The sequence below is a fragment of the Carcharodon carcharias genome (genome assembly GCF_017639515.1).
Source record: "Carcharodon carcharias isolate sCarCar2 chromosome 27 unlocalized genomic scaffold, sCarCar2.pri SUPER_27_unloc_1, whole genome shotgun sequence".
Taxonomy (NCBI): domain Eukaryota; kingdom Metazoa; phylum Chordata; class Chondrichthyes; order Lamniformes; family Lamnidae; genus Carcharodon; species Carcharodon carcharias.
The window spans coordinates 7318510-7344194 of NW_024470624.1; the positions used below are offsets into that span (position 1 = coordinate 7318510).

The window sequence follows — 25685 nt, forward strand, 5'->3', positions numbered from 1 at the left end:
CCCAGCAGCAGTGCACTCCTTACTTAAAGAGGGACATACTTGCATTGGAAGCAATTCAGAGAAGGTTCACTCAGCTGATTCCTGGGATGAAGGGTGTTTGTCTTATGGGGAAAGGTTGAGCAGGTTGGGCCGGTACCCATTGGGGTTTAGAAGAACGAGAGGTGATCTTATTGAAACAGATAAGATCCTGAGGGAGCTTGACAGGGTGGATGCTGAGAGGATGTTTCCCCCTCATGTGGGGGTGGGGGGGATCGAGAACGAGGGTGGGAACAGTTTAAAAATAATGGGGGTCTCCCATTGAAGAGGGAGACGAGGAGATATTTCTTCTCTCGGTGTGGGGGGGGTCAGTCTGTGGGATTCTCCCCCCCCCCCCCCACCCCCTCAGAGCAGCGGAAGCCGGGTCACTGAATATATCCGAGGCCGAGTTAGACAGAGTTTTGATCGACGAGGGAGTCGAGGGTTATAGGGGAGGGAGGGACAAGCAGGAAAGTGGAGTCGAGGCTGCAATTAGATCAGCCACGATCTTATCGAATGGGGCGGGGGGGGGGTGGAGCAGGCTCGAGGGGCCGAATGGCCTACTCCTGCTCCTAATTCTTGTGTTACTGAGTTCCCGGCCCAGCAACCCTCCCTCCCCTCTGGCCAGGTGGGACGACACCGCTGTCCGTCTCTCCCCACCCCCACACACCCCCTCCCCCCAACTCTCTCTCTCTCTCTCGCTCTCTCCTGCCACCCATAGGATCTCGCATGGCCCGCCAGGTGGGGCCCGGGCGTGTTTGCAGTCGGTTGGCGCGCCAGACGGCGATGTGGGTGAGTGACGGTGATGGGGGTGGTGGTCGTGGGTGGGGGGGGGGGGGGGGGCGGTGTGTGGGGTGGGCCCCCCCCCCCACTCGACCAAATAAAAACTGCCAATCCCTCCCCACCTCCATCTCCCTCATGAGTGAAGGGGGAGGGGGGGGGGGGGGCGCCAAAGAAAAACCCCGCCCCCCACCCCTCCCCTTGTGACGTCACAAGGGGCGGGGGGCGTGTCCACGCCGGCAGGCCCCGTCTCCACCCCGCCCACTCAACGCCTTGAACCAATCATCACACACTGAACACAACTCCTCCCCCTCAGTCCCGCCTCGCCCCGCCTGATTGGCTTGATCTGGCCGTGACCTAACAATGGGAGGGGCGGGGCGCCGCTGGGCCTTTATAAAGGGAGGAGTGGGCCGGCTGCCCCGCCGTTGCGCAGTCAGTGCCCCGGTGGTCGGTGGTGCTTTGCGGTGAAAGGAGAGGGAAGAGGAGGCGGCAGCAGCGGGGAGGGTGGCTAGTCAGTCAGTCAGTCAGTCAGTCATCGTTGCCCTTGTTGTGGTTGGAGGGGCCCTCGGTGCTGCAGCGAGAGGGAGGAGCCAGCAGAGAGAGAGCGAGACAGAGACAGGGGGAGAGGGAAGATGCGCAAAGCCCGCCGCGGCCGCCCGCTCGCGGTCAGTCAGCTGAACGTCCGCCGCGACCCCAGGGCCGCCGCCCGGGGCCGGAGGGGCTCGAGCTCCAGCAGCGAGCACTCGGCGCGCGGACCCGAGTACGAGGTAAACCCCGGGGGTGGGGGGGGTCGCTGCCTTCCAATCCCCACCACCCCTCACCCCAACACACACACACACACACCTTCCAAACTGCCCCCTTAACTAGCTAAACTAGCACTCCACTAATCCTGACTCCCACTAACTTTTGGGCCCCCACAACCCGCCCCCCCAACCCACCCACCCAAAACAAAAAGTTATCACTTGTCACGGCCAACCAGGGTTGTTAACTAGCAGGCTGGTAAAACTTGCCCACTAGCTAACTAGGTAGGTGAGTTTAACGTTATTCTTTTGTTGCTCGGCGGTGACGCCGCTAACTAAATGACGTTGACCTGGGTTCGTTTGCTGGTTGGCGCCGCCGCTAACTAGTGACGACCCGCATTCGTTGGTTGGTCAGCGGCGCCGTCGTTAACTAGTGACGTTGCCCCGCATTCGGTTGGTCAGCGGTGCCGTCGCTAACTATGACGTTGCCCCGCATTCGGTTGGTCAGCGGCGCCGTCGCTAACTAGTGACGTTGCCTTGTATTTGTTGGTTGGTCAGCGGCGCCGTCGCTAACTAGTGACATTGCCCTGCATTCGTTGGTTGGTCAGCGGCGCCACCGCTAACTAGTGACGTTGACCGTTCGTTTGTTGGTCGGTGCCGCTGCTAACTAGTGACGTTGACCTGCGTTCATTTGCTGGTCGGTGCTGCTGCTAACTAGTGACATTGACCTGCTTTCGTTTGCTGGTCGGTGCCGCCGCTAACGTGACGTTGACCTGCGCTCATTTGTTGGTCGGCATCGCTGCTAACTAGTGACGTAACCTATGCTGTGCAGTTGAGTGGTTGATGTTCGCCCATTCACAAACCACTAACTAGGTTAACTGGCTAAATTTGCATAAACCTTAACAGAAACCTTGGAAGGCCACGTCAAGGGAATGCCTGGGTTAACCAACAATTAGCCTTGGCTGGTGCCGCTCGCTGGCGATGTTAATGCTTGTGCGCGCACAGTGAGTTTTTGATGTTCGCAGGTTCACCAGCCGCTAACTAGCTAAGTGAGTAAATGTTTTCTTTTTTTAAAAAAAACCTTTGAGGTCACTTAAAGGTGTTGCCTGGGTAACCGACTGTTTGTTTGGTGCTGTGACACCACCAGTGATGTTAACCTTTGTTGACACACAATAAGTTATTGATGCTTTAAAAAAAAAACAACTTTCCACTCCTATTACTAGTGGCTGCTCACTTTTTAAGCCATCAGACTTTTGAAGTTAAACAAATGGTTCAGCCAACATTTAAAGCCTGTCACTTCAAGTAGTAACAGTTTTTATCAGTTCTTAAATAATCAGTAACCAGTAATATTATTAGTCTGAAACTAGGTGACTCCATCGTTGCAATATTAGTAGATGTGAAAGGGAAAAAAAACTAGACGTTTCTACTTTAAAATGTTTGTATGATTAACTTGGTTTTAATTTGTCAACCTGGGGTTTTATAAACCTGATTTTTAGGACGAATTCTGAAAGGGTTTTGAAAATTTACTAGTCGACGTCCCACGGACGAGATGTCAAACACGATCGAAGGGGCCGCTTGAAAAGTGAGCCCCTGCACCCCCCCCCCCCCCCCCCCCCCCCCCCACCGTAATCCAGGACAGACCCTGGCGGGCACTGAGGGAGTGCTGCAGTGCAGGAGGCACCCTCCCCTGGCTGAGCTATTAGCATTTCCGACGGTGTGATCTCCTGTCACGCAAGGCACGTCACCGCTGCGGTGCATCGACTTTTCTGATTCGTTCGCCGCACGTGGCCCATCCCTAATTGCCCCTTGAGAAAGGGGGCGCTGAGCTGCCATCTCGCTGCCTGCCACGTTTCGGTACCTCGTTCGGGGGAGCACAGCAAGCTCCCACAACACTCGAGAAGCTCGACGCCGTCAGGGACAAAGCAGCCCCCCGCTCGATCGCTGCCCCATCCACCAACATTCATTCCCTCCACCACCGATGCACAGTAGCAGCAGTGTGTGTACCATCTACAAGATGCACTGCAGCAACTCACCGAGGCTCCTTTGACATCACCTTCCAAACTCACGACCTCTACCATCCAGAAGGACGAGGGCAGCAGATGCACGGGGAACACCACCACCTGGAAGTTCACCTCCGAGCCGCACTCGCCATCCCAACTTGGAAAATATATCGGCCGTCCCTTCACAGCCGCCGGGTCCAAATCCTGGGAACGCCCTCCCTAACAGCACGCGGGCTGCAGCGGTCCCAGATGGCGGCTCACCGCCACCTTTTTAAGGGGCGACGAGAGACGGGCAGCAAAAAAGCTGGGCCCGGCCAGCGACTCCCACATTCCGTGACAGAATATGTTTTTTTTTTTAAATAACTCGACCTCCGCGGACACCGGCAGGAACAGTGACTCCCTAACCTGAAGCTGCCCCTTTGACCCACCCCGGCAGCTGAGGTGCGCTTGACCGACGCAGGCCTGAGGCTGGGTGAGTGGCTCCGACCGAGCAAGCGATGGTGAATCGGCGGCGGTGAGGTGATAGCGTAACCTCCGTGTGTCTGTCCTACAGGTGGAATCCATCCTGAATTCCCGCTACATGGAGGGGGGCGTGGAGTACTTGCTGAAGTGGAAGGGCTACAGCCCCAAGGCCAACTCCTGGGAGCCCATTGAGAACCTGCTGGGCTGTCCCCGGCTGGTCAAGGAGTACCACGCCCAACTGGAACGGGCACTGCCCACGGCAGAACAGCCTGCCCAGGTAAGTTGAGAGTTGAACACACGTCGCTGCGGGCCTGTGGGGGGCAGCACGTGTGTTAGCCCGGGGCCTCTGGGTTACTAGTCCCTCGTCTCTTTCTACACCCCCCCCACCCAGTCTCTGCTGCCTTGCCCTTCTCCGAGCTGAGTAAAGTCAGGCCGAGGGGGTGGGATTACTGCGTGCTGGCTCTATAAATACATGTGATGTCCTCTGACTTGTCAGATGCGATAGCTGCAGAGGCAAACCTCCCAATTAGCAAGTGTTCCTATATTTAACTCCAGCACAGCTGTGCCCCAGCTCTGCTCTGGGGAAAGAGAGCGACCAGCGGCCGGTTATGGAAGTCGCCGGTGGGAGCGGGGTAAGGCTGCCACTTGATCTCGCTTATTCTTCTCATGCTCTGCTGGGCTGACCCCCCCCCCCCCCCCCCAACTCCACCTCTGCCCCACCCCACCCCCTCAACTCACCCCCCCCACCCTGCCGCAACCCTCCCGTCCCTACCCTTTCATCTATCCTCAGAGGTGGAGGGGGAAGGGGAATGGAAGCTGGGCAGCGACTGGGGAAGGGGATACGCTCTGCAAAGGTGTGAGTTGGATTAGTTTGGGAATGAGACAGGGCGATGGGGAGAGAGCGGGGCAGTGGGATTAGTTTGGGATTGATACAGGGCGATGAGAGAGCAGGGCAGTGGGAATAGTTTGGGATTGATACAGGGCGATGGGGGGGAGAGCGGGGCAGTGGGATTAGTTTCGGATTGTGACGGCTATGGGGAGAGCGGGGCAGTGTGATTAGTTTGGGATTGATACAGGGCAATGGGGAGAGAGCGGGGCAGTGGGATTAGTTTGGGATTGACACAGGCGATGGGGAGAGAGCGGGGCAGTGGGATTAGCTTGGGATTGATACAAGGCTATGGGGAGAGAGCGGGTCAGTGTGATTAGTTTGGGATTGATACAGGGCAATGGGGAGAGAGCGGGGCAGTGGGATTAGTTTGGGATTGATACAGGAGTATGGGGAGAGAGTGGGGTTAGTTTGGGATTGATACAGGGCTATGGGGAGAGAGCGGGGCAGTGGGATTAGTTTGGAATTGATACAGGGCTATGGGGAGAGAGTGGGGCAGTGGGATTAGTTTGGGATTGATACAGGGATATGGGGAGAGAGCGGGGCAGTGGGATTAGTTTTACATTGATACAGGGCTATGGGGAGAGAGTGGGGCAGTGGGATTAGTTTGGGATTGATACAGGGCTATGGGGAGAGAGCGGGGCAATGGGATTAGTTTGGGATTGATACAGGACTATGGGGAGAGAGCGGGACAGTGGGATTAGTTTGGGATTGATACAGGGCTATGGGGAGAGAGCGGGGCAGTGGGATTAGTTTGGGATTGATACAGGGCGATGAGAGAGCAGGGCAGTGGGAATAGTTTGGGATTGATACAGGGCGATGGGGGGGAGAGCGGGGCAGTGGGATTAGTTTCGGATTGAGACGGCTATGGGGAGAGCGGGGCAGTGTGATTAGTTTGGGATTGATACAGGGCAATGGGGAGAGAGCGGGGCAGTGGGATTAGTTTGGGATTGACACAGGCAATGGGGAGAGAGCGGGGCAGTGGGATTAGCTTGGGATTGATACAAGGCTATGGGGAGAGAGCGGGTCAGTGTGATTAGTTTGGGATTGATACAGGGCAATGGGGAGAGAGCGGGGCAGTGGGATTAGTTTGGGATTGATACAGGAGTATGGGGAGAGAGCGGGGCAGTGGGATTAGTTTGGAATTGATACAGGGTTATGGGGAGAGAGTGGGGCAGTGGGATTAGTTTGGGATTGATACAGGGATATGGGAGAGAGCGGGGCAGTGGGATTAGTTTTACATTGATACAGGGCTATGGGGAGAGAGTGGGGCAGTGGGATTAGTTTGGGATTGATACAGGGCGATGGGGGGGAGAGCAGGGCAGTGGGATTAGTTTGGGATTGATACAGGGCTATGGGGAGAGAGCGGGGCAGTGGGATTAGTTTGGGATTTATACAGGGCGATGGGGGGGAGAGCAGGGCAGTGGGATAAGTTTGGTATTGATACAGGGCTATGGGGAGAGAGCGGGGCAGTGGGATTAGTTTGGAATTGATACAGGGTTATGGGGGGGGTGTTGTGCAGTGGGGGGGATGGTGGTGCGGGGCGGGGGGGGAGTGTGTGGCAGGCGTATTAGATTCCGGATTGCTCTGTCTAAGGCCTGCCCGGGGGGGTGATGGGAGCGTTAGGGTACAGGGCTGCCCAGGGTTGGAGCGAGCGCGGGGGAGTGGGGCGGGCGCGTGCGGCGTTCCTGGATGGGAGGCCGGCCCGGAATGCCGTCCGGACTAAAAAAAAACCCCCCCGCCCTTTGTCGTTCAGCAGATTTGTGAGACGTTGACGGTCGGCCAGAACCTGCCGGAGACGAAGAGCCTCCGACACGGGTCCCGCCCGAGGCCGGGCTGCCTGAAGACGCGCTTCAAGGCGGTGAGTGACCCTCTCCGCCGGGCGTCCTCGACAGTGACGTGCTGAACGTCGCGTGATCATCAGCGAACCTCTTTCAGCTGGAGAGTTTGGGGGTGGGGGCAGACGAGGTTGGGGGGGGCGGTGGGGGGGGGTTGCGGAATCGGATTATTACCTGGATAGGAAGAACGGGCAGGGCTATGGGGAGAATGGGCATCGGGTGTGCTGCCCTTCGGGAGAGCCAACACAGCCGCGACGGGTCGAATGGGCCTCCTGCGCCGGAACCATCCTGCAACTCGGAGATCGAGGCCATTCAGCCCACTCTGTCTGCACCGGCTCCTTGAAGGAGCTGTCCAACAATGCCCCCCCGGCAGCTGTTGCCCCCCCCCCCCCCCGCCACCATGGCAGCTGTCGGCCCCGTGCCCCAAATTCAGATCAGACCACGCGACCAGACGGAGCCTGCACCGCACTGAGGGGGGGAAAAAAACTAATTCTTTTATTGGACTTATTAAACTGCTCTGCACTAGCACTCCAACTACGCTCAACTCTCCGCGGGGAACTGGGGTGTTTTGTTGACCCTTTTAATCACATTTTGATTTAAAGTTTGTAAGGTTCCTTTAAACTTTGTTCTTGGTTTTACAGCTGACCTGAATTAGGGGCTGTGCCTGAGTTATCCCAATTTTGTTAATTTGGTTTTATTGGTTTTAACTCGAAAGAGTTACGCTCAACTCTCGACAAGCATAGGTTGCTCTCCAAACTCAAGTGGCTGAACTGAGGCACCTACGTGTGGGAGAGACAGAGAGAGAAAGCAGCAGGGTTAAGACGTGGGTTTCGCAGCCCCCGGAGACTTCGCAGGGTGGGGCAGGGTGGCGGGGGGGAAAGCGGAACCCCCCACCCCGGGTTGGGTTGGGCGGAGGTTGAAGAGCTGAGGTACTGTCAGAGCGGAGCTTCAGATCAGCAGATGCCAGTGGAACAGCTGCACAATACATCAGAATTAGGAGCAGGTGGAGGCCACTCAGCCCCTCCAGCCTGTCCCTGCCATTCAATAAGATGGGTTGGTCCGATTGTAACCTCAACCCCACATTCCTGCCTAACCCCCACCGCCCCCCCAGTATCCTTTCACCCCCTTCTCGCTCATCACGAACCTATCCAACTCTACCTTAAAAATATCCCAACAGTCTGCTCCCACCGCCTTTCGAGTTTCCCAAAGACTCGCCGCCCTCAAAAAAAATTTCTCCTCTCCGTCCTAAATGGGCGACCCCCTTATCTTTAAACAGCGAGCCCCACCCCGCCCCCTCTCAACCCTGTTCTAGATTCTCCCACAAGAGGAAACATCCTCTCCACATCCGCCCTGTCAAGACCCCTCAGTATCTGAAAGGTTTCAATCAAATCACCTCTTACTCTTCTAAACTCCAGCGGATACAAGCCCGACCTGTCCAACCTTCCCTCATAAGACAGGCTGCCCATCCCTGGTATTAGTCCTCCTCTGAACTGCTTCTGACATGTTTTATATCCCTCCTTGAATAAGGAGACCAGTACTCAAGGTATGGTGTCAATCCCCTGCATAACTAAAGCAAACCTTCCTACTTTTGTATTCAATTCCCCTCACAATAAATGATATTCTATTCGCTTTCCTTATCACCTGCTGTCCCTATGTACGAACCTTTTGTGATTCACGCACTAAGGCACCCAGATCCCTCTGCATCTCAGAGCTCTGCAATCTCTTACAGTTTAGATATATTTCTTCTTCCTGCCAAAATGGACAATTTCACATTGTCCCACATTATACCCTATTTCCAAGATCTTTCCCTTTATAACCTCCTTATGTCCTCTTCATAACTGACTTTCCAACCTATCTTTGTGTCATCAGCAAATTTAGCAACCATCCCTTACAGTCCCTTCATCCAAGTCATTTATATAAATTGTAAAAAGTTGAGGCCCTAGCACTGATCCCTCTGGCACATCACATCTTGCCAACCAGAAAATGATCCATTTATGCTTACTCTCTACTTCCTGTTAGCGAGCCAATCTTCTATCCATGCCAATAAAGTTACCACCTACGCCATGAGCTTTTATTTTCCACAATGAACTTTTTTTCTGGCACCTTATCAAATGTCTCCTAGAAACCTAAATACAGCACATCCACCAGTTCCCTTTATCCACACCACATTTGACTGCATCAGAGAACTCTAATAAATTGGTTGAACATGATTTCTCTTTCACAAAACCATGTGGACTCTGCCTGATTGCATTGAATTTTTCCAAGTGCCCTGCTATAACATCCTTAATAAGGCTTCAAACATTTTCCCTAAGGCCTGTTGTTTCCTGCTTTCTGTCTCCGTTCCTTTGAATAAGGGAGTTAAATTGACCATTTTCCAATCTAATGGAACCTTCCCCAAATCTAGGGTATTTTGGAAAATTAAAACCAACGTGTCAACTATCTTACTAGCCACTTCTTTTAAGATGCTGGGATGAAGTCCATCAGGATCTGGGCACTTGTCAAGAGAAAGGGTGCCTGTCAATCTCTCAAAAATACTGCTCACCACCCCACCTTCTTAACAGCACATCCATAGCCTGTCCCAGTCTCAGATACCAGCTCCTCCCTCACTAACCAACAGCCTGTCCAACTCTCAGATACCAGCTCCTCCCTCACTAACACACAGCCTGTCCCACTCTCAGATACCAGCTCCTCCCTCACTAACACACAGCCTGTCCCAATCTCAGATACCAGCTCCTCCCTCACTAACACACAACCTGTCCCAATCTCAGATACCAGCTCCTCCCTCACTAACACACAGCCTGTCCCAGTCTCAGATACCAGCTCCTCCCTCACTAACAAACAGCCTGTCCCACTCTCAGATACCAGCTCCTCCCTCACTAACACAGCCTGTCCCAATCTCAGATACCAGCTCCTCCCTCACTAACACACAGCCTGTCCCAGTCTCAGATACCAGCTCCTCCCTCACTAACCAACAGCCTGTCCCACTCTCAGATACCAGCTCCTCCCTCACTAACACACAGCCTGTCCCACTGTCAGATACCAGCTCCTCCCTCACTAACACACAGCCTGTCCCACTCTCAGATACCAGCTCCTCCCTCACTAACACACAGCCTGTCCCACTCTCAGGGAGGGGGTAGGGAGGTAGGAGAGGTAGGGAGCCTCGTAGCTCTCGGCCCGATTTATTCTCCAGCTTAACCCTCTTGAGCAAGCTCTGCGGGTCCGCCCCTTTCCCCACTTGTCCCCCCACCCTCTCTCTGAAAGCGCTGTCACCACCACCTCCGTTCTCCTACTTTTTCTCAGAGTCTATATACGTGCGTATATATATTATATATATATATATATATATATATATATTTGTGTATGTTTGTCCCCTTATTTTTTGGAAAGCTGTCTCCTACTCCCCTACCAAGCCCCAATCAAGCGTTCCACATTCATCATAATCCTCTGCCTTTTTAAAACAAGTTTCCAATCCTTCCCCTTCGTCCCTTCCCTCAGTGTGCGCGCTAGCCTCCAGTTGCTGGTCCCTGCGGTGGGGTCTGTGGCTGCTCACGGGTGCACAAGTGTTCTAATAATACCCTGCCCTGTCAGTCCCCCGAGGCACTGCAGTCGGCGTCTGTCAGGTGACGTCAGCCGTCAGCTCTTCCCCGCTTGTCAGCCTTCTGCAGGCTGTGAATTTGCAGGTCAGGCTCATGTGGAGGAGTTCTTAAACCACCACCCCCCACCTCCCCTCGCTGCCTTCCCCTTACTGCATGGTTTTGGGGGTGGAGTAGCCTTAGTGCCCTTTGCGTCAGTGACTTAAAAGCTTCCGGGTTTTAGGGTGTGGGGGTGCACAGTGGGTATAAGGGGGAAGGGTTCTCTCCCGCTTGATGCCATAAGGTGTCTGTGCGTGTGTGTGTGCCTCTGACAGTGCGGGTGGAAGGGAATGATTCACTCCCCATCTGTTGCTGTGCGTGTCTCAGTCCCTGTGCATGTGCAATCCACAGCGTATGAAAGGGAATGTTTGACTTCCACCTACTGCCGCTGTGTCCCCCCAAGCATCCGCGCCAGCCCCTTGAACGCGGACACCAACAACTTGCATTCACCTAGCGCCTTTTAACACAATTAACGCGGGCGAACGCACTTCATGGGGGCGGTGACAGAGCCACGTAAGGGGATGTGAGGCCAGGCGACCGACAGCTCAGTCAAAGATTTTAAGGAGCGTCTTAGAGGAGGCGGGTGCGGAGCAGTTCAGGGAGGGGAAATTCCAGAGCTCGGGGAGCCCAGGTAGCTGAAGGCACACCCGCCAATGGCGGAGCATTCAAATTGGGTGGGGTGGGAGCAGGGGTAGACGCTCGAGAGGCCGGAATTGGAGGGACACGGAGATCTCGGAGGGTCGTGGGGCCGGAGGAGATTCCAGAGATAGGGATGGGGTGGGAGCGAGACCACGGAGGGATCTGAAAGCGAGGAATGATTCCGCGCGTCCGGTACTGTATGGCAAGTGTGCGTGAGAGAGAGAGAGAGACTTTAATTGTCTTATTCTTGAAGCCCTAGGTTCGTGCTCTGGAAGAGAGCGATTTTTGAGACACCAAGCAACAAGTGCACAGCTTTTCACGGGACGTGGGCATTTGTTGCCCTCCACCCTTTCCCCACATCCCTAATTGCCCCTTGAACTGACTGTCTTGCTCGGCCATTTCAGAGGGGGCAAGAGTCAACCATGTTGCTGTGGGTTAGGGGAGAGGGGGGTGGTCGAGAGTCACGTGTAAGGACGGCAGATTTCCTCATTCCCTAAAGGCGGTGGGGGGGGAACATGAGTGAACCAGATGGGGATTTTTTTTACGACAATCGGTGACGGTTGTCATGGTCCCTGTGACTGAAACTGGCTTCGTAATTCCAGATTTTATGAATTGAATTTAAATTTCACCGGCTGCCAATGGGTAGGATTTGAACCCCACACCGTTTCCCCCCCACCCTGGGGTCTCCAGATTACTAGCCCAGCGACATGACTGTTGCGCCACCGCCTCTCCTGATCTGACAGATGTGACATCGCTGCAGGCTCTGGGTCAGCCGGCTCTCCCTAGCTCACACTGATGGCCGCCTGTCTGTCTGTCCTTCCCGCAGGCACCAATGGAACCCATCGCAATGGCAGAGGAAGATCCCGGACCGCCAGCGTGCAGCCCGGCCAATGGCGCAAGCAACTCTGAGGGCTACGGCACAGAGGTGACTAACGATTATGCTTTTCTTTCCACTAGGGGGATGGGGAGGCGGGAGCACTCAGGTGGAGGTATCGGGGGGGCGGGGGTGGAGGGGGATTGTGCCGAGCTGAGATATCGGAGATGGGGAGAGCGCGTCGAGCTGAGATATCGGAGATGGGGAGAGCGCGTCGAGCTGAGATATCGGAGATGGGGAGAGCGCGTCGAGCTGAGATATCGGAGATGGGGAGATCGCGTCGAGCTGAGATATCGGAGATGGGGAGAGCGCGTCGAGCTGAGATATCGGAGATGGGGAGAGCGCGTCGAGCTGAGATATCGGAGATGGGGAGAGCGCGTCGAGCTGAGATATCGGAGATGGGGAGAGCGCGTCGAGCTGAGATATCGGAGATGGGGAGAGCGCGTCGAGCTGAGATATCGGAGATGGGGAGAGCGCGTCGAGCTGAGATATCGGAGATGGGGAGAGCGCGTCGAGCTGAGATATCGGAGATGGGGAGAGCGCGTCGAGCTGAGATATCGGAGATGGGGAGAGCGCGTCGAGCTGAGATATCGGAGATGGGGAGAGCGCGTCGAGCTGAGATATCGGAGATGGGGAGAGCGCGTCGAGCTGAGATATCGGAGATGGGGAGAGCGCGTCGAGCTGAGATATCGGAGATGGGGAGAGCGCGTCGAGCTGAGATATCGGAGATGGGGAGAGCGCGTCGAGCTGAGATATCGGAGATGGGGAGAGCGCGTCGAGCTGAGATATCGGAGATGGGGAGAGCGCGTCGAGCTGAGATATCGGAGATGGGGAGAGCGCGTCGAGCTGAGATTTCGGAGATGGGGAGCGCGTCGAGCTGAGATATCGGAAATGGGGAGAGCGCGTCGAGCTGAGATATCGGAGATGGGGAGAGCGCGTCGAGCTGAGATATCGGATGGGGGGAGCGCGTCGAGCTGAGATATCGGATGGGGGGAGCGCGTCGAGCTGAGATATCGGATGGGGGGAGCGCGTCGAGCTGAGATATCGGATGGGGGGAGCGCGTCGAGCTGAGATATCGGATGGGGGGAGCGCGTCGAGCTGAGATATCGGATGGGGGGAGCGCGTCGAGCTGAGATATCGGATGGGGGGAGCGCGTCGAGCTGAGATATCGGATGGGGGGAGCGCGTCGAGCTGAGATATCGGATGGGGGGAGCGCGTCGAGCTGAGATATCGGATGGGGGGAGCGCGTCGAGCTGAGATATCGGATGGGGGGAGCGCGTCGAGCTGAGATATCGGATGGGGGGAGCGCGTCGAGCTGAGATATCGGATAGGGGGGAGCGCGTCGAGCTGAGATATCGGATGGGGGGAGCGCGTCGAGCTGAGATATCGGATGGGGGGAGCGCGTCGAGCTGAGATATCGGATGGGGGGAGCGCGTCGAGCTGAGATATCGGATGGGGGGAGCGCGTCGAGCTGAGATATCGGATGGGGGGAGCGCGTCGAGCTGAGATATCGGATGGGGGGAGCGCGTCGAGCTGAGATATCGGATGGGGGGAGCGCGTCGAGCTGAGATATCGGATGGGGGGAGCGCGTCGAGCTGAGATATCGGATGGGGGGAGCGCGTCGAGCTGAGATATCGGATGGGGGGAGCGCGTCGAGCTGAGATATCGGATGGGGGGAGCGCGTCGAGCTGAGATATCGGATGGGGGGAGCGCGTCGAGCTGAGATATCGGATGGGGGGAGCGCGTCGAGCTGAGATATCGGATGGGGGGAGCGCGTCGAGCTGAGATATCGGATGGGGGGAGCGCGTCGAGCTGAGATATCGGATGGGGGGAGCGCGTCGAGCTGAGATATCAGAGGGAGAGGGGTGGAGAGCGCGTCGAGCTGAGATATCAGAGGGAGAGGGGTGGAGAGCGCGTCGAGCTGAGATATCGGAGGGAGAGGGGTGGAGAGCGCGTCGAGCTGAGATATCGGAGGGAGAGGGGTGGAGAGCGCGTCGAGCTGAGATATCGGAGGGAGAGGGGTGGAGAGCGCGTCGAGCTGAGATATCGGAGAGAGAGGGGTGGAGAGCGCGTCGAGCTGAGATATCGGAGAGAGAGGGGTGGAGAGCGCGTCGAGCTGAGATATCGGAGAGGGTGGGGGGGGCGGGGGGGGGTGGAGAAGAGTGCGCCGAGCTAAGATATCGGAGAGTGGAGGGAAAGCGCGCCGAGCTGAGATATCGGAGAGTGGAGGGGGAGCGCGCCCAGCTGAGATATCGGAGAGGGCGGAGAGCGCGCCGAGCTGAGATATCGGAGAGTGGAGGGGGAGCGCGCCCAGCTGAGATATCGGAGAGGGCGGAGAGCGCGCTGAGCGGAGATATCAGAGAGTAGAGGGAGAGCTAAGGGATAGGGGAGCGGAACCTTCTCCCTGCTTGCACGTGAAGGCCGGTGTGCGACGGATTGGCGGGCTGGGAGGGGGTCGGGTGGGCGCATCGGTCCCCTTTCCCGGCGGGAAGGAACCGGGTCGGGACGAGACGTGGAAACTCTGCCCGACCGTCCGCCTAAGCTAACTGTCCCGAGCCCTGGGGTTGTGCGGAGACCAGCCTGGAGGTGTCCGGAGCTTGTTGTTTTTACACCCAGCGCAATCTCGGGAGGTGCTGGGGGCGGATACGGCAGGTCAGTGAGAGACGCTGCCTCAGTCACTGGCTGGCTGGTTGATCCGCTTGCCTGTGAGCTTTGTAACGCCCCGTCTGTTGCAGTGGGCAGTTGCTGTGTCCTTGGGGTTAGAGCTGTTCCTGTATTTGCGTGGGTGTGCGAGCGGGCCCCTGAGTGTGTGTGTGCCCTACACCCCTCCCAATCTCTCCCCTCCCCTCCCTCTATCACTCCACCTCCCCTCCTCCCTGCCACCCTCCCCCCTCCCCGCAATCCCAGTGTCTCTACATCCCCCCACCTCCCCCCCCCCCGCCGCTCCCCCCCCCCCCCCCCCCCCCCCCCCCCCCCCGCACCCCCTCCCTCCGCAGCTCCCCCCATGCTCCCCCCCCTGTGGTGTCTCTCCTGCCGCTGTCTCCACCACACCCTGCCACCCCCCCCACCCCCACCCAGTTCCAGTACCTGCCCTCACCCCATTGCCGCCATCTCTCTGTGACCTTGGTCCTTTTGCCTCTGGCTGACAGGAGCTAAACACCGATGCTGAGGTGGAACTGGACGAGTTACCGGGTGGGAGTGATGGAGACGCTGATGTTGAAGATGCCGAGGGCAGGTAGGTAATGAGGCAAATCTGCCCCCCCTCCCCCGGTGTTGATTATTGAACCACGGACTTCATTCAGGCCCCTGATGCGCCCCCTGGAGTCCGACACACGGCCTCGTACCCAGACAGGTGTCTCTCGCCTTACCCACCCGGCACCCGTTTATACCTGGTAGTAGAACGGGAGCCAAGCCCAGTCTTAGTGTTAAAGGGGGCATATTCCAGGAGCTGGTATCTGAGAGTGGGACAGGCTGTGTTAGTGAGAGAGGCGCTGATATCTGAGAGTGGGACAAGCTGTGTGTTAGTCAGGCTGGAGCTGATGTCTGAGAGAGGGACAGGTTGTATGTTAGTGAGTGAGGAGCTGTGACCATTGATACATTGACCATTTTCCAATTTAATGTTAGAAGCCTCATTAAGGACTTTATAACAGGGCACATAGAAAAATTCCAGGCAATCAGGCAGAGTCCACATGGTTTTGTGAAAGAGAAATCATGTTTAACCAATTTATTAGAGTTCTTTGATGCAGTCACATGTGGCGTGGATAAAGGGGAACTGGTGGATGTGCTGTATTTAGATTTCTGGAAGGCATTTGATAAGGTGCCAGAAAAAAAGTTCATTGTGGAAAATAAAAGCTCATGGTGCAGGTGGTAACCTTATTGGCATGGATAGAAGATTGCCTCACTAACAGGAAGTAGAGAGTAAGCATAAATGGATCATTTTCTGCTTGCCAAGATGGGATGTGCCAGAGGGATCAGTGCCAAGGCCTCAACTTTTTACAGTTTATATAAATGACTTGGATGAAGGGACTGTAAGGGATGGTTGCTAAATTTACTGATGACACAAAGATAGGTTGGAAAGTCAGTTATGAAGAGGACATAAGGAGGTTATAAAGGGAAAGATCTTGGAAATAGGGTATAATGTGGGACAATGTGAAATTGTCCATTTTGGCAGGAAGAATAAAAAAGAAACATATCTAAATTGTAAGAGATTGCAGAGCTCTGAGATGTCTTAATGCGTGAATCACAAAAGGTTCGTACACAGGGACAGCAGGTGATCAGGAAAGTGAATAGAATATTATCATTTATTGCGAGGGGAATTGACTACAAAAGTAGGGAGGTTTGCTTTAGTTATGCAGGGGATTGACACCATACCTAGAGTACTGGTCTCCTTATTCGAGGAGGGATATAAATGTGTCGGAAGCAGTTCAGAAAAGGACTAATACCAGGGATGGGCAACCTGTCTTATGAGGGAAGGTTGGACAGGCTGGGCTTGTATCCGCTGGAGGTTAGAAGAGTGAGAGGCGGCTCGATTGAAACCTTTCAGATTCTGAGGGGTCTTGACAGGACGGATGTGGAAAAGATGTTTCCTCTTGTGGGAGAATCTAGAATGGGGTTGGTGGTGGGGGGGGCGGCGGGGGGCGGGTTGCTGTTTAAAAATAAGGGGGTTGCCTATTTAGGACGGAGACGAGGAGAAATTTTTTTTGAGGGCGGTGAGTCTTTGTAAGTCTTTTCCTCGAAAGGCGGTGGGAGCAGAGTCTTGGAATATTTTTAAGGCGGAGCGAGATAGATTCTTGATGAGCGAGGAGAGGGGGTGAAAGGATATTAGGGGGCAGGGGGCGGTGGGGGTTAGGCAGGAATGTGGGGTTGAGGTTACAATCGGACCAACCCACCATCTTATTGAATGGCGGGGGCAGGCTGGAGGGGCTGAGTGGCCTCCTCCTGCTCCTAATTCTGATGTATTGTGCAGCTGTTCCACTGGCATCTGCTGATGTGAAGCTCCGCTCTGACAGTACCTCAGCTCGTCGACCTCCGCCCAACCCAACGGGGCGGGGGTGGGGGGGTGGTGGTGTCTTCCGCTTCTCCTCCCCCCCCCCCCCTGCCGCCGTACCTCCCCGAAGCGTCTGCAAAGTGCGACTGGGGCTCCGGGGGCTGCGAGACCCGCATGTTAACCCTGCTGCTTTCTCTCTCTCTCCCACACGCAGGTGCCTCAGTTCAGCCACTTGAGTTTGGAGAGCAGCCTACGCTTGTCGAGAGTTGAGCATAGTTGGAGTGCTAGTGCAGAGTAGTTTACTAAGCCCAATAAAAAAATTAGTTTTGTTTTCTCAGTGCGGCGCAGGCTCTGTCTGTTCGCGTGGTCTGGTCTGATTTGGGGTGCGGGGGGTGGGGTGGGGTGGGGGTGGGGGTGGGGGGGCAGGAGGAGGAAGGGTAGGGGGGTGTGGGCATGGGGGTGGGGGGTTGCAAAGATCGGTGTCTTGACAGCGCCCCTAAATTTGAACAGGCGCCAGCCTGTCCAGTCGCCGAAGTTGGAAGATCTCCACAGCCACGAGGGTGTCTTTTTTTTTGAAACATTCTTCTGTGGGTCACGGGCGAGGCCCCGGCGTTTCTTGCCCGTCCCTAACTGCCCCTTGAACCGAGCGGGCCTTGCTCGGCCATTTCAAGAGGGTGCAGTGAAGAGACAACCGCACTGTTGTGGCTTGTGGGGTTGGGGGGGTGGTGGTTCTGCTCACGTGTAGGCCACACCGGGCTAAGGACGGCAGATTTCCCCTTCCCTGAACGGGACACGAGTGAACCAAATGGGGTTTTTGAGACAATCGATGATGGTCGTCACGGTCCCTGTGACTGAAACTGGCTTCCTAATTCCAGATTTTATTAATTGAGTTTAAATTCTCGGTTGGTGGGAATTGAACACTTGTTTTCCCCCCCCCCAACCAAAAAAAAACATTAGCCTGGGGCCTCTGGATTACCAGTCCAGCTACATGACCACTATGCCGACGTCCCCTCGCCCCTCCCCGGCCCAGCATTTCCTCCTCGCACCCCAAAATCGAAGAGATATCCCCCTCCCTGTGCAGTGCGACTGCGTTTTGGGGAGCTGTGTATTTTGTTTTAATTTTGAAAACCTCCTGCCCGAGCTGCACTTGGCGGACATCTTGAGGTGGGTGAAAGGGGCGATGCAATGGCGCTGGGCTTTCTCGAGACCGGCCCCCCGAGCTACCACGAGCGCACAGTAGCTTGAGAGGGGCCGACGGGCAAGTGGCTGCGGAAGGGTTTTGCCATAAGGCCCGACAGCCTGCAGGCGAGGTTGGATTTGAACCCTCACCCTATCAGCTGGGGTGGGGGAGGGGGGGTTGTTGATTGGACGCTGTGGGGAGACCCCCCTCCCCCCCCTCAGCATCGCGCTTCTGCTGGTGGCCCTTTGAGGCCCACCGGTGAGGGCAGACGGCACCTCTGACAGGGCAGGGTGCCCGCAGCACTGGCACCCGCAGGTGTTGCCCTGGACTATGGACATGATTTGGCAGAGTGCCTGACGGGCCCCCAAACACCCCCTGGCGTCCAGCTGAGCCAAGACGGTGTGATTGCCGTAGCGGCACCTGATGCAGTGGGTAGCCCACACGAGCTGCTCCTCGACATGGAGAGCGGAGGCAGCTGAATGAAAGGGGAGAAGTGTACAAGAGCTGCCTGTACATCGGTGTACCTCAATCCCACTCTCAGTTCTCCATTCACCTCAGCTGCTTCGTCAGTAACCTTCCCTCCATCATAAGGTCAGAAGTGGGGATGTTCGCTGACAATTGCACAATGTTCAGCACCATTCGCGACTCCTCAGATACTGAAGCAGTCCACGTCCAAATGCAGCAAGACCTGGACAATATCCAGGCTTGGGGCTGACAAGTGGCTAATAACATTCGCAACACACAAGTGTCAGGCAATGACCATCTCCAACAAGAGAGAATCTAATCATCGCCCCTTGACGTTCAGTGGGCATTACCATCACTGAATCCCCCCACTATCAACATCCTGGGGGTTACTATTGACCAGAAACTGAACTGGTCCAGCCATATAAACACTGTGGCTACAAGAGCAGGTCAGAGGCTGGGAATCCTGTGGAGAGTCACTCACCTCCTGACTCCCCCCCACCAAAGCCTGCCCACCATCTACAAGGCACAAGTTAGGAGTGCGATGGGACACTCCACCCCCACTTGCCTGGATGAGTGCGGCTCCCACAACACTCGAGAAGCTCGACACCGTCCAGGACAAAGCAGCCCCCACTCGATCGGCATCCCATCCACCAACATTCACTCCCTCCACCACCGACGCACAGTAGCAGCAGTGTGTGTACCATCTACAAGATGCACTGCAGCAACTCACCGAGGCTCCTTCGACAGCACCTTCCAAACCCACGACCTCTACCATCTAGAAGGACGAGGGCAGCAGACACACGGGGAACACCACCACCTGGAATTTCCCCTCCGAGCCGCACTCGCCATCCCGACTTGGGAATATATCGGCCATTCCTTCCCTGTCGCCGGGTCAAAATCCTGGGAGCTCCCTCCCTCCCTAACAGCGCGGTGGGTGTACCTACACCACGGGGCTGCAGCGGCTCAAGGAGGCGGCTCAACCACCACCTTCTCAAGGGGGCAATTGGGGATGGGCAATAAATACTGAGCCTGGCCAGAGACGCTCTAATCCTGTGTAAGAATGAATTCTAAAAAAACAAATTGAAGAGGTGGAATGTTAAATTCTAACTTGCAGAAGAGAGAAATTGCGGAACATTAAGGTAACTTGTGACATAAAAGCATCTTTACCTCCTATAACGTTGTACGGCGCTTCAGAGGGGTGAGGCTTGACAAAATCTATCAACTCACACGAAATGCCATTCGGACAGGAGACCAAAAGAGAGTCAGATGGTAGGCGCATCTTGAACGAGGAGGGTGAGTGAGGTTGAGAGGAGGCGGGGTTTAGGGGGGGAATTCCAGGGTTCGGGGCCCAGGCAGCTGCAGACACGGCTGCCAATGGTGGAGCGATTCAGATCAGTTGGGGGAGAGGAGTGGTGGGGGGTGAAGATTAGAGAGAGACAGAGGGGGAAGAGAGAGGGGCGAGACCGCAGAGGGGTTTGAGAACGAGGATCAGGAGTACAACGTGGAGGCGTTGCTGGACTGGGAGCCAGTGTCGGTCAGCGAGCAGGGGGTAGGGGGTGGTGTAGCGAGTGTAGGTCAGCGAGCAGGGGGTAGGGGGCGGTGTAGCCAGTGTAGGTCAGCGAGCAGGGGGTAGGGGGTGGTGTAGCCAGTGTAGGTCAGCGAGCAGGGTATAGGGGGCAAGTGCACCCAGTGTAGGTCAGCAAGCAGGAGGTAGGGGGTTGTGTAGCCAGTGTAGCTCAGTGCGCAGTGGGTAGGGGGAGGTGTAGCCAGTGTAGATCAGCGAGCAGGGGTTAGGGGGTGGTGTAGCCAGTGTAGGTCAGCGAGCAGGGGGTCGGGGGTGGTGTAGCCAGTGTAGGTCAGCGAGCAGGGGGTAGGGGGCAGTGTAGCCAGTGTAGGTCAGTGGGTAGGGGGTGGTGTAGCCAGTGTAGGTCAGTGAGCAGGGGATAGGGGGTGGTGTAGCCAGTGTAGGTCAACGAGCAGGAGCTAGGGGGTGGTGTAGGTCAGCGAGCAGGAGCTAGGGGGTGGTGTAGCCAGCGTAGGTCAGCGAGCAGGGGGTAGGGGGTGGTGTAGCCAGTGTAGGTCTGTGAGCATTGGGTAGGGGGTGGTGTAGCCAGTTGTCGGTCAGCGAGCAGGGGGTAGGGGGTGGTGTGGACAGTGTAGGTCAGTGAGCAGGGCTAGGGGGCGGTGTAGCCAGTGTCGGTCAGTGAGCAGGGGGTAGGGGGCGGTGTAGCCAGTGTAGGTCAATGAGCAGGAGGTAGGGGGTGGTGTAGCCAGTGTAGGTCAGCGAGCAGGGGGTAGGGGGTGGTGTAGCCAGTTGTCGGTCAGCGAGCAGGGGGTAGGGGGTGGTGTAGCCAGTGTAGGTCAGCGAGCAGGGGGTAGGGGGTGGTGTAGCCAGTGTAGGTCAGTGAGCAGGGAGTAGGGGGTGGTGTAGCCAGTGTAGGTCAGCGAGCTGGGGGTGGGGGGTGGTGTAGCCAGTGTAGGTCCGTGAGCAGGGGGTGGTGTAGCCAGTGTCGGTCAGCGAGCAGGGGGTAGGGGGTGATGTAGCCAGAGTAGGTCAGCGAGCAGGGGGTAGGGGGTGGTGTAGCCAGTGTAGGTCAGCGAGCAGGGGTTAGTAGGTGGTGTAGCCAGTGTAGGTCAGTGAACAGGGGATAGGGGGTGGTGTAGCCAGTGTAGGTCAGCGAGCAGGGGGTAGGGGGCGGTGTAGCCAGAGTAGGTCAGCGAGCAGGGGATAGGGGGTGGTGTAGCCAGTGTAGGTCAGCGAGCAGGAGATAGGGGGTGGTGTAGCCAGTGTAGGTCAGTGAGCAGGGGGCAGGGGTGGTGTAGCCAGTGTAGGTCAGCGAGCAGGGGATAGGGGGTGGTGTAGCCAGTGTAGGTCAGCGAGCAGGGGATAGGGGGTGGTGTAGCCAGTGTAGGTCAGCGAGCAGGGGGTAGGGGGTGGTGTAGCCAGTGTAGGTCAGCGAGCAGGGGATAGGGGGTGGTGTAGCCAGTGTAGGTCAGCGAGCAGGGGATAGGGGGTGGTGTATCCAGTGTAGGTCAATGAGCAGGAGGTAGGGAGTGGTGTAGCCAGTGTAGGTCAGTGAGCAGGGAGTAGGGGGTGGTGTAGCCAGTGTAGGTCAGCGAGCTGGGGGTGGGGGGTGGTGTAGCCAGTGTAGGTCCGTGAGCAGGGGGTGGTGTAGCCAGTGTCGGTCAGCGAGCAGGGGGTAGGGGGTGATGTAGCCAGAGTAGGTCAGCGAGCAGGGGGTAGGGGGCGGTGTAGCCAGTGTAGGTCAGCGAGCAGGGGTTAGTAGGTGGTGTAGCCAGTGTAGGTCAGCAAGCAGGGGGTAGGGGGCGGTGTAGCCAGTGTAGGTCAGTGAGCAGGGGGTAGGGGGTGGTGTAGCCAGTGTAGGTCAGGGAACAGGGGATAGGGGGTGGTGTAGCCAGTGTAGGTCAGCGAGCAGGGGGTAGGGGGTGGTGTAGCCAGTGTAGGTCAGCGAGCAGGGGATAGGGGGTGGTGTAGCCCGTGTAGGTCAGCGAGCAGGGGGTAGGGGGAGGTGCAGCCAGTGTAGGTCAGTGAGCAGGGGCATGGGGGGTGGTGTAGCCAGTGTAGGTCAGCGAGCAGGGGGTAGGGGGAGGTGCAGCCAGTGTAGGTCAGTGAGCAGGGGCATGGGGGGTGGTGTAGCCAGTGTAGGTCAGTGAGCAGGGGGTAGGGGGTGGTGTACCCAGTGTACGTCAGTGAGCAGGGGCATGGGGGGGTGGTGTAGCCAGTGTAGGACAGCGAGCAGTGGGTAGGGGGTGGTGTAGCCAGTGTAGGTCAGTGAGCAGGGGGTAGGCGGTGGTGTAGCCAGTGTAGGTCAGTGAGCAGGGGGTAGGCGGTGGTGTAGCCAGTGTAGGTCAGCGAGCAGGGGGTAGGGGGTGGTGTAGCCAGTGTACGTCAGTGAGCAGGGGGTAGGGGGCGGTGTAGCCAGTGTAGGTCAGCGAGCAGGGGCATGGGGGGGTGGTGTAGCCAGTGTAGGTTAGTGAGCAGGGGGTAGGGGGTGGTGTAGCCAGTGTAGGTTAGTGAGCAGGGGGTAGGGGGTGGTGTAGCCAGTGTAGGTCAGCGAGCAGGGGGTAGGGGGTGGTGTAGCCAGTGTAGGTCAGCGAGCAGGGGGTGGTGTAGCCAGTGTAGGTCAGCGAGCAGTGGGTAGGGGGTGGTGTAGCCAGTGTAGGTCAGTGAGCAGGGGCATGGGGGGTGGTGTAGCCAGTGTAGGTTAGTGAGCAGGAGGTAGGGAGTGGTGTAGCCAGTGTAGGTCAGCGAGCAGGAGGTAGGGGGAGGTGCAGCCAGTGTAGGTCAGTGAGCAGGGGCATGGGGGGTGGTGTAGCCAGTGTAGGTCAGCGAGCAGGGGGTAGGGGGAGGTGCAGCCAGTGTAGGTCAGTGAGCAGGGGCATGGGGGGTGGTGTAGCCAGTGTAGGTCAGTGAGCAGGGGCATGGGGGGTGTGGTGTAGCCAGTGTAGGTCAGCGAGCAGGGGGTAGGGGGAGGTGCAGCCAGTGTAGGTCAGTGAGCAGGGGCATGGGGGTGGTGTAGCCAGTGTAGGTCAGCGAGCAGGGGGTAGGGGGAGGTGCAGCCAGTGTAGGTCAGTGAGCAGGGGCATGGGGGGTGGTGTAGCCAGTGTAGGTCAGTGAGCAGGGGGTAGGGGGTGGTGTACCCAGTGTACGTCAGTGAGCAGGGGCATGGGGGGGTGGTGTAGCCAGTGTAGGACAGCGAGCAGTGGGTAGGGGGTGGTGTAGCCAGTGTAGGTCAGTGAGCAGGGGGTAGGCGGTGGTGTAGCCAGTGTAGGTCAGTGAGCAGGGGGTAGGCGGTGGTGTAGCCAGTGTAGGTCAGCGAGCAGGGGGTAGGGGGTGGTGTAGCCAGTGTACGTCAGTGAGCAGGGGGTAGGGGGCGGTGTAGCCAGTGTAGGTCAGCGAGCAGGGGCATGGGGGGGTGGTGTAGCCAGTGTAGGTTAGTGAGCAGGGGGGTAGGGGGTGGTGTAGCCAGTGTAGGTTAGTGAGCAGGGGGTAGGGGGTGGTGTAGCCAGTGTAGGTCAGCGAGCAGGGGGTAGGGGGTGGTGTAGCCAGTGTAGGTCAGCGAGCAGGGGGTGGTGTAGCCAGTGTAGGTCAGCGAGCAGTGGGTAGGGGGTGGTGTAGCCAGTGTAGGTCAGTGAGCAGGGGCATGGGGGGTGGTGTAGCCAGTGTAGGTTAGTGAGCAGGAGGTAGGGAGTGGTGTAGCCAGTGTAGGTCAGCGAGCAGGGGCATGGGGGGTGGTGTAGCCAGTGTAGGTCAGTGAGCAGGGGCATGGGGGGTGTGGTGTAGCCAGTGTAGGTCAGCGAGCAGGGGGTAGGGGGTGATGTAGCCAGAGTAGGTCAGCGAGCAGGGGGTAGGGGGTGGTGTAGCCAGTGTAGGTCAGCGAGCAGGGGTTAGTAGGTGGTGTAGCCAGTGTAGGTCAGTGAACAGGGGATAGGGGGTGGTGTAGCCAGTGTAGGTCAGCGAGCAGGGGGTAGGGGGCGGTGTAGCCAGAGTAGGTCAGCGAGCAGGGGGTAGGGGATGGTGTAGCCAGTGTAGGTCAGCGAGCAGGGGTTAGTAGGTGGTGTAGCCAGTGTAGGTCAGTGAACAGGGGATAGGGGGTGGTGTAGCCAGTGTAGGTCAGCGAGCAGGGGCATGGGGGGTGGTGTAGCCAGTGTAGGTCAGTGAGCAGGGGCATGGGGGGTGTGGTGTAGCCAGTGTAGGTCAGCGAGCAGGGGGTAGGGGGAGGTGCAGCCAGTGTAGGTCAGTGAGCAGGGGCATGGGGGGGTGGTGTAGCCAGTGTAGGTCAGTGAGCAGGGGCATGGGGGGTGTGGTGTAGCCAGTGTAGGTCAGCGAGCAGGGGGTAGGGGGTGATGTAGCCAGAGTAGGTCAGCGAGCAGGGGGTAGGGGGTGGTGTAGCCAGAGTAGGTCAGCGAGCAGGGGTTAGTAGGTGGTGTAGCCAGTGTAGGTCAGTGAACAGGGGATAGGGGGTGGTGTAGCCAGTGTAGGTCAGCGAGCAGGGGGTAGGGGGCGGTGTAGCCAGAGTAGGTCAGCGAGCAGGGGGTAGGGGGTGGTGTAGCCAGTGTAGGTCAGCGAGCAGGGGTTAGTAGGTGGTGTAGCCAGTGTAGGTCAGTGAACAGGGGATAGGGGGTGGTGTAGCCAGTGTAGGTCAGCGAGCAGGGGGTAGGGGGAGGTGCAGCCAGTGTAGGTCAGTGAGCAGGGGTATGGGGGGTGGTGTAGCCAGTGTAGGTCAGTGAGCAGGGGGTAGGGGGCGGTGTAGCCAGTGTACGTCAGTGAGCAGGGGCATGGGGGGGTGGTGTAGCCAGTGTAGGTCAGTGAGCAGGGGGTAGGCGGTGGTGTAGCCAGTGTAGGTCAGTGAGCAGGGGGTAGGGGGTGGTGTAGCCAGTGTAGGTCAGTGAGCAGGGGGTAGGCGGTGGTGTAGCCAGTGTAGGTCCGTGAGCAGGGGGCAGGGATGGTGTAGCCAGTGTAGGTCAGCGAGCTGGGGGTGGGGGGTGGTGTAGCCAGTGTAGGTCCGTGAGCAGGGGATAGGGGGTGGTGTAGCCAGTGTAGGTCAGTGAGTAGGGGGAGGTGTAGCCAGTGTAGGTCAGCGAGCAGTGGGTAGGGGGTGCTGTAGCCAGTGTAGGTCAGTGAGCAGGGGCATGGGGGGGTGGTGTAGCCAGTGTAGGTCAGTGAACAGGGGATAGGGGGTGGTGTAGCCAGTGTAGGTCAGCGAGCAGGGAGTAGGGGGAGGTGTAGCCAGTGTCGGTCAGCGAGCAGGGAGTAGGGGGAGGTGTAGCCAGTGTAGGTCAGCGAGCAGGGAGTAGGGGGAGGTGTAGCCAGTGTAGGTCAGCGAGCAGGGAGTAGGGGGTGGTGTAGCCAGTGTAGGTCAGCGAGCTGGGGGTGGGGGGTGGTGTAGCCAGTGTAGGTCCGTGAGCAGGGGGTGGTGTAGCCAGTGTCGGTCAGTGAGCAGGAGGTAGGGGGAGGTGTAGCCAGTGTAGGTCAAAGCCGGGTGGGAGGTGTGGGGGGTGAGGGGGCTGGTGAGGGGGGATGGGTGGTTGGGTGAGGTGGGGGGGGGTGAGGGGTGTTGGTGTGGGGGCGAGGGGGGGGTGTTGGTGTGGGGGCGAGGGGGGGGTGTTGGTGTGGGGGCGAGGGGGGGGTGTTGGTGTGGGGGGCGAGGGGGGGGGTGTTGGTG

General features: G+C 57.5%; 2 protein-coding genes across 4 annotated transcripts in view; one reads left to right on the top strand and one right to left on the bottom strand.

Moving 5' to 3' along the window:
• Positions 1–1204: 1204 nt before the first annotated feature.
• Positions 1205–17190, top strand: LOC121273739 (heterochromatin protein 1-like). 3 transcript variants are annotated; one of them, XM_041180895.1, is made up of 6 exons: positions 1205–1562; positions 4089–4274; positions 6640–6744; positions 11819–11917; positions 15016–15101; positions 17068–17190. In XM_041180895.1, exons 1-6 carry the CDS (start codon positions 1428–1430, stop codon positions 17087–17089), a joined length of 633 nt encoding a protein of 210 aa, XP_041036829.1. In that variant the 5' UTR covers positions 1205–1427; the 3' UTR covers positions 17090–17190. The 3 variants fall into 3 exon arrangements, with proteins under 3 accessions (XP_041036829.1, XP_041036830.1, XP_041036831.1); XM_041180896.1 differs by having other exon boundaries at positions 6643–6744; XM_041180897.1 differs by lacking the exon at positions 6640–6744.
• A 2352-nt stretch (positions 17191–19542) lies between these two features.
• Positions 19543–25685, bottom strand: part of LOC121273630 (von Willebrand factor A domain-containing protein 5A-like) — a 51312-nt gene continuing 45169 nt past the window's right edge. Inside the window, exon 13 of the mRNA XM_041180775.1 lies at positions 19543–19548. Coding sequence (XP_041036709.1) covers positions 19543–19548 — 6 coding nt within the window. The remainder of the gene's footprint in view (positions 19549–25685) is intronic.